The sequence below is a fragment of the Struthio camelus genome, chromosome 20 (genome assembly GCF_040807025.1).
Source record: "Struthio camelus isolate bStrCam1 chromosome 20, bStrCam1.hap1, whole genome shotgun sequence".
In the NCBI taxonomy this organism is placed as follows: domain Eukaryota; kingdom Metazoa; phylum Chordata; class Aves; order Struthioniformes; family Struthionidae; genus Struthio; species Struthio camelus.
In genome coordinates, this window is record NC_090961.1 from 6,675,868 (window position 1) to 6,683,992 (window position 8,125).

At 42.0% G+C, this 8,125-nt stretch overlaps 1 protein-coding gene across 6 annotated transcripts in view; it reads left to right on the forward strand.

Annotated features, from left to right (window-relative positions):
- The window catches only part of FNBP1 (formin binding protein 1), a 104,150-nt gene extending 100,340 nt beyond the window's left edge, over positions 1 to 3,810 (forward strand). For 4 of the 6 annotated variants that reach the window (XM_068914884.1, XM_068914886.1, XM_068914893.1 and 1 more), the window contains one exon: positions 521 to 3,810. In XM_068914884.1, the coding sequence (XP_068770985.1) occupies positions 521 to 528 (8 nt within the window). In that variant the 3' untranslated portion in view covers positions 529 to 3,810. The remainder of the gene's footprint in view (positions 1 to 520) is intronic. The other 2 variants (XM_068914902.1, XM_068914867.1) reach the window with 2 other exon arrangements.
- The last annotated feature ends 4,315 nt before the right edge of the window (positions 3,811 to 8,125 follow it).

Here is an 8,125-nt window from a genome sequence, read left to right on the forward strand (position 1 = left end):
TGTTTTTTAGAACTTCCCTTAAGAATGAGGGGTCTTCACAGCCTCTTGTGTAATGGATAGCTAGTGTGGATCCATCCGCAGAATTTCTTGTGTGTTAGCTGCTTATTATTCTTCAGTATCATTCCTGCTCTTTTGAGTAGTCACTTGAACAGACACACTACTTGTCCTTTGCAGGTTGAAAAGAAAAAAGCCATTCATTTTCTCTATTGTTGCAGCGGGAAGGTGCTGGCAGGGTCCTGCTCCTAGGTTTGCATCCTCCTTGCAGGGAGGGCAGTGTTCCCAGTGATGCTCTTCTCTGATGCTGGAGGGAAGGGCTGAGGGAGAATGACAACTGTTTTGAGTGCTGGCGATTTAAGCCTGAATTCAGGAGCTTTCCTTAACACTTTGTAACCTGATAAACGCTTGGGTGCTGTATTTCTCTTTAATCTCCTACAGGCAATGCTTACTCTTAAGGGATCCCCTTTTCCCCAAGTCTCTTTCTAATCCAGTCTCTTTTCTTTTTGTCTTTCTTATATTTTAGATTCCTAAAGGTGTTTGTGCTGGTGCAAGAACCTCGGGGCGAGCTTGTCACAGAAGGAGAAACAAAATGGTCTGTTTACCCTGCAGGCAGTTAAAACATACCCATGGAAATCCAGACTCCCAGTCTTGTCTGGAGTTCCCACTTGAAAAATTCAGATCTAAATTCCATCCCAGTGTCATTCAGATGCTTGCTCTTTTTTATGGCATGGTACTTGTGGCTCAGATTAACATGTCAGCCTTCCCCACTCTTCTGCCAGCTTGGCACGGCCCTTCTGTGAGACATAACCAACACTTTTCCCCAGCCAGTTCCTCCCAACACAGTCCAAGAATTGCTGCTGGCTGCGCTCTGATGCAAAGGGTAACCAGAGAGTCCCAGGCATGTACTGATCTATCTGCTGTCCTCCCTTGTCCCTCAGTCCATCTGAATGTGTGCACTGGTCCATCAGCTTGTCACATGGTGCCTTTAGTGCTAATCCTGCAGGTCGGCACATCAGATAGCGAGGGAAGGAGGTGCATACACATGAAAAGCCACCTGTAGGAAAAGTGTTACAGCAGCTGGACTGGACTCTGAATTTGCGGATGTTAAATTTTATGCACATGCATTATTCAATATTCTGCTTTCCCCAAAAGGTCACTAATACTTGTCAGCCTTTTTTTTTTTTTTTTTTTTTTTTTTTTTTTTTTAAACTTAGGCTGATTCTTATTCTGAGTGTTAAATCCCCGTGACCTTGCTGTTTCCTGGAAACCTTCAAGCTCATGTATGTATGCTTGCTTTCCTGCTTGCTCTCTCTGCCCCGCCTCTGCTTCTCTCTCTTCCTCCCTTGCTCTCTTTCTCACACACACACACACACACAGGCACACACACACAGGCACACAGACACTGGCATTTTGGTTTGAAGCCCCATTTTGCTCGTCACAAAGACCTCCGTTTTGCTCTTGTTTCAGTCTGCATGCTCGCCCTGTTGCCTTGCCTGCACCCACCTTCTTGAGGGTCACGTTATTTGGTGGCTCACTGTTGATAATCTCTTTGCATTTTTTTTTGTTGGTTTGTTTAGCATTTCAGACTTGCCTTCTCCTTTTGCATGACCTCTTGTGCATTCTCATCAGTTAATGTTTGAATAACAGAATTTCTTTAGAAAAAGGAAAAAGAAAAAAGAACCTGCACTCTCTGTCATTCTCCCACCTTGCCTTGGACTGGACCTCAACCCAGAAGCCAGACAGGACTTATGACTTACTCATCAGCCATCCTGTTCGCACGTGATTTTATTTGAAGCAGAAGTAGCTTGATAAGTGATGCTGCACCTTATGTCATGCAGTGGAGAGAAAGCTATAATATCCCCAAATACCACATGATCTGGGCCTAAACGGCCTAAAAAGGGGTTGATTGTTTTTCTAAACTTATATGCTGTAAATGTATTGTTTTCCCCTTAGTCTTTGCCATTACTATTAGAGTAATGTTGTACCTGTTCGAGGCCTGTAAGAGTCAGTTGCTACTAATAGTTCCTGAGGGCATGATTTATTCATAGATTAACAAATCATTTGGAAAAATCCACTTCCTCTTAGGAAACTTTAGCATCTCTTGTAATATCCCCAGAATTAGAAAAAAATTAATATGAAGCCATTATGGCCGGTGACCCTAAAATGAAGCCCCTCAGGTTTAGTTTGCAGACAGATGTGTGTGTTGCTTTGCTGCCTGCTGTGTTCTTAAGCAGGGTCAGCATGTAAAAAACATGCCCAAGAATCATGTACTCTTCATGTTGGGGATTGCTTAGGTCTTCCTCACTCAGGATGAAGTTATTTTTGAATTAGGTTACATGTTGTGTTCATAACTTTGTCCCTTTCTCTCCATTCAAAATACCAGTTTTTATTTGTGATAACAAGGTCCCTCATTCCTGCTGTTACTACTGTAGCTGTTATGTTATGGTGCTTAATATCTGCAAGCATCTGCCAGCAAAAGCTTACTTTTTTTTTTTTTTAATCTAATTGAAATGGCTCAGGAGCCTGCACTGTCAAGCAGATGATACCAACACTGAGGCTGTTCAGCTACAGTGCTACTGGAGTCAGAAGGATCATAATCAATTGAATTACCATCCTTATCATTGCTGCTACTGTGTTCGCTTAACTGTTTAGATCCATGAGCCTCTGATAGCAGAATGTGATTGTGATCTACACAGTTGGCACTTGTAGCTTTGTACAAAAATTTGTGACATAGCTGTGCACAGGCTTTGTTGCACTGCAAAGCCAACATATCTCTATCAGGGGATCTAAATGGTTAAGCTGTTAACAGGTGTGCAAAAATCTTTTGAATATTTTTAGCTGCAGTATTTTTATTCTCTTGTGTCTGATGCACTGTTGAATCAGCAGCTGGAATAATTCATTTTCACCTATTATTGTGCCATCTATGTAAAAATTAGAAAAGTTTGCTTTTATATATTTAATCTAGGTGGACAGTATATTATTGTCAGCCTCTGTGGAACATTTGAACAATTGCAATGTCTGTGTTGCTAATTAGCGCTTTAGAAAGAGCATTAGCTTTAGCCGACTGATTTTCTTCAAAAGAGTTTTATTAAAAGACCGTGTATGGAGTTTTTATAAACTTGGTAACTAGTTCCCAAAAGCCTGGTTCTTAAAATGTATTACAAGAAAAATTAGCAACAGTCATATATTGTGGCCTCTACATCTTTATTCTGCTGCCTTTAATCAGGGTAAAGAATGGGTAATTTTTGTAGAACTTACCTTTTGCAAAATCTGAAGGACTAAATATGTGACTGGTTTATAAAAACTCTGCCTGAATTTACTAATCTCACCCAGAAGTGCGGACTGTACGTTCTACAAAATGAAATCTCGTTGTCCCCAGCAAAAGTCTCTAATGCCCTTTCTTAACATCTGTAAATAGAGAAGAAACATATTTACTGATACTGAAAGCTGTGTTTAATGCTGAGTATTTTTCAGAAGTTCATTTAGTTTGATGCATATTGTTGTTTTTGTTTTCCTGCCTGAAGTGTCAAAAGACCTAAAAGAAGCCAAATTCTATTTTAACACGATGATGTCGAGCACTTTTTTATTTGTATATGTGTGTGTATGTGTGTTTGAGCACTGAACTTTAGATTTTGGTGGCATCTCAGTATCGTGATTTCATTGCCAATGTAAGAGGTTCTGGTGTTGCCCATTCATTTCTGGAGACAGAATTCAACCAAATAAAGTGCTTCCATTTGAAAGCGAATATTGACCTTGTAACAATGAAAGGAAAGTCATCCACATATTTAAATAAACATTTAATTCCAGAAATAACCTTTCCCTGGACCTTTTTGATCTTCTAGAGAAGAAGAAAAGTGGTTTTGTTGTTTATTTCCCAATCAAAGAAGGCCTGTGCCTCTTTGGGGCTGCTTCTCTGATTTGGTGAGGTATTATAGCCATTGCTCTCTAGTGACCTTTTTGCCTTACCACAAGTATTTCCAGGTGAGAATTTAGCTGTGGCTTATTGTTTTAGCCAGACATAAATTTTATAGCCTGAAACTCCCCTAGGCTTCTCTCTTATTCCTCAGCTTTCTCCTTGAAGTATGGATTTTGGTTTCATGTTTAGTTGTAAAATTTTTAGCAAATAAGCTGAAACAGCCAATTCCAGTGCTGTGCTTGCGTATAGCTGCTGTTTTGTGAAGAATGATGAAAAATTCTTACTTGTACTTTTTTTTAAATTTCATACCTGATTTTTCCGGGTACTTGGGCTATTAATTTGGGTCTGCACTCGGAAGGATAGTGCTTTGAGTGACGATGTCTCACAAATCTAGTTCCCAACAGGTCACTTTGAGATACTTGTAATTTTACCAAATTTTTACCTTTCCGGCTGGCGCTAAACATAGAACCAAGTGTTTTCTGGAAGCTTTATCAGAAACAACGTAGTCATTTTAGAGGAAAGAAAAATGCAGTGTTCTGGCTGTAGTTGTTGGTGTATTTGGGAAAGACAGGTGGGTCTTGGGGTTTTTCAACTTCCCCGCTTTAGTAGGAGGCCACAAGAACTGGAAGTTTAGGGAAGACAATTCCTCTTAAGACAGAGCTGTACCTCTTAGTATCCATAGTGGGTGTATTGGTTTAATCAGAAGGCTTGGCAGATGTAATATAGTAATAGTAATAAAATAGTAATTGTTTATACATTAAATGTGTTGTGCCCCCGGCAAGTAACATGTTCATGCATGTGTGCACACACATGTATGAAATATAGTAGTATTTCCCTCCTTTGAATAATCTGTAAGTCTGGATAAGGATATTTGCAGTTCATTTTTAATATGCAGGGGTTGGTGAACAGTGGATGGCAGAGCTCCAAAGAAATCTGCTGGGCCACAGGTGCAAGGGGTACTGTGCACATACTGTGCTGGAGCTGGCTGTCTTGAGCTGTAATTTATTTTCCTTTAGAGGAAGAGGGGGAAAACAAAACAAAAACAAAACCCAGAAGATTGTATTCTAAATGTCTGAAGCTCGTCACAGCCCCAGAGAGGGGAGATCTGAAATGAGTACTGCGGCACTGCCCTGCTCCCCGAGCTTGTGCACGTGCTTTACAGCATTTGTACACATGCATCCCCCTTCTCAGTGCAGGTTTTGGGGGCAGAAGGTGGATAATCAAATGGGAGAGGAATGTGCCTTCCTACCCAGCACCTGGATGGTGCAAAATGAACAAGATGGAAGGGTAAACAGCTAAACGCAGCAGTCGGTGGGTTTCCACCAAGGGGACTGAAGCAGGACAGGAGTATTGAGACAGCTCCTACCCACATATGTCTTACTGGCTGTGGGAGGTGTGGTGGGGGAAGCAGCCAGACAGACAGTGTTTGGGGAAAGGGCTGTGCACATGCATAAGGCACGTGGTTCAGGGCTCATGCAACTTGTCAACTTCCTTTGGCAACCTTAATTTTGCTTTGGTGTTTTTGTCCAGCATTAACAACACAAAATAACTGTGGCGGAGGTTGGACAAAATTTTCCTTCCTCTTTTTGGAAGAAAGAAACAGCTTATGCCAAAGAGGAAGAGATCCTCAACTGGCAGATGGAGGGTTCCCTTAAAAGGTCCCTCAAACGCTGTGTCAGGAAAGCCATTGCTGTATTCAACAGCATGTCAGGGAAGTACAGAGAAACTGGGCAGGTAGCTCAAGGACACCACAACTTCCTCACTCCGTGGAGAGCAACACATCCTACTACCTCTGCTTGGATGCAGAGCTATGGTGTGTTGGATTTGTGGATGGCGCTGTCTGCTGTTATGTTGCACTGTGCTGCTTGGCTGACACACAGGCCTTGCAATTCAGCTCTAAATTAACCTAAAATTCCTTCTTTGTCTTTAAGAGCATTAATCTAAAAATCTCTTCTTCTTCTCTCTTGCTGAGAGAAACATTCTAACTAGCTTCTGGACAGCTTCTCCATCACCTGTTAGTCCAGTACATTGGAAATAGCCTCATCTAGGAGCCAAGAGGATTTGCAGTTGTGCAGCTCATAGTAGGTAGTACCTGAGTAACATCTGACTGTCAAATATGGAGTAATGAGGCTTCATCTGAAGCAGCTATATAGAGATTTTTTTCTAAGGTCATATTCCTTTTATTTTTTTTTCTTTCTCTCTTTTTTTTTTTTTTTTTTTAAACAGAACTTCAGTTGTCCTTTGCCAGCACGGATTATCATCCCTGTCAATTCAGGACAAATCAGAATTGTTTATGAAACAGTCTGCCAGAAAGAATTCTCAAAAGTACAGTGAAAACAAGACTGAGACGTATGTGTTTCATGTCCTTGCATTTTTTGGAAACAATGAGCAGCAGGGGGTGTCAGTCTGGCTCTAACTTTGATTTCTCTTGAACAGTATTAGCATTGCTAGCTTTAAATAGAAACAGAGCAATCAAATTAGTGACTGAAGGCTGGAAGCTGAAGCCAAGCTGAGTAATAGCTAGTAAGAAAATAAAATGAGCTTTAAATACATGTCACTGAACATGTCACAGACAGTATACAGAATGCTATTTACTTTGGTCCTTCAGGGGAAGGGTGGAGAGGTGCTGCTGGCAGCTGTGGGCTGCAGAGTAAGGCTGTGGCTGCACAAACAAGTGACCGTGGACGTAAGCTGTGGGGTAGATCTACAGGACGTTGGCCCGCATCCCTGAAGGAAGAGCCATCTCCCCCTCCTGTGGGTTGGGACATGACGCATGTGCGCTGTAAGGTAAGAGTACAGGGGCAGGTATTGCAGAGTGCTTGTCTCATGAACGCACCAGTTTGATATGACTGAGGCTGTGATACACAGAATGACAAGCCCTCTGCCTTGAGAACAGCCAGCAGAAAAGCAGGACCCCCTGTAAACTGAGCTCAATGTATCTGTAAACTTCCCAGCACGCTCAAAAGACTGGGGGAGGGAGAGCAAATAATACAAATAGTGAGGTTAGCTCAATCATTCAAATGCATGAACAGTTCTCTTATCTCCCCATTTTTGCAGTCAGCAAGGGACCTGATAAAATACGGAAAAAATGAAGTGTTTATGCAAAAAGAACTCATCTATCTTGGCCATAAAGTCTAGCTCACAATGGCTTACACAGCTAGCTGTGTTCGGGATATGTGCTCAGAATTATCATAGCTACCTGATACCCGAGTCAGAGAAAAGCAGCACGGCAATGAGATTTCAAATCTAAAATGAAATATGGGTGCGCAACAAAGCTTTGAGTGTTGTAACAGAGGATAACAACAAGTACAACTAGGGTTTTGCCAATGCAATACTAAAGCTGTTTGTCTAGACACTATATAATCCCATCCCTAGGGGAAGGGAGTTTGTTAATGTTTTCAGGAACGTTACAAACTGTTCTGCAGTTGCTGAGGTTACAGAGTTTGTTTGCTAGATGAAAGGTTTGAAAGATGACTTAAAGTTGCTAGCGTACAACTGAACTCCAGCCCTGTTTCTTGCAATATTTTGGGCTTCTCACTCTCTACTCAGCAGGAGAGAGCCCTTCTTATCCTCTTCTAGCCCTTCAAATGTGAGGAGCTGCCGTTCATATCATCTACCTGTTTTAGCTACTCTGTTGTTCACAGTGGTAAAACAAGAGCACAGTGGTTCCTGGGGCCACAGCAGCAGGGTCTACTGTCTGCATCGTGCCCATGAGTAAAGCTGCTCTCACATAAATGTCGCTAAGGGAAGTGGGTTATTCCAGTAGAAAGATCTTCAGCCAGACAACAGTCAACTTCATGGGCTCTATTTTAGAAACCTAGAACGGCTCAATGAAACTTCAAGCTACTGTGTTTGCAAGTTACTTTCCCAGCTACGATGGTCATGAACACCATGTGCTTCCCAGGCAACACAGGCTTCCTGAGACAGAAACTCGGCTGAAACTGTACCAGAGCTGCCTAAATGAAACAACGTTAACGGGAAGTCTTTTGTCAGAGGCTGAAAGGAGCAGGTGCCCTTGTCTGAACGACTGCAGTATGATTTAGTGGACTGCACTACTGAAGCTTGCTGCTGCTCAAAAGGATGTTACTGCAAGGCCGCTAAGCAACAGGCTCTTGGGTTTTGTTTTTTTCTTTCTTTTCATTAATGCCATAAGTAAGCGCCATGGAAACTGTTAGACCCTCTGGCCACACAGGCAGGCAGCAGTCATGCAAA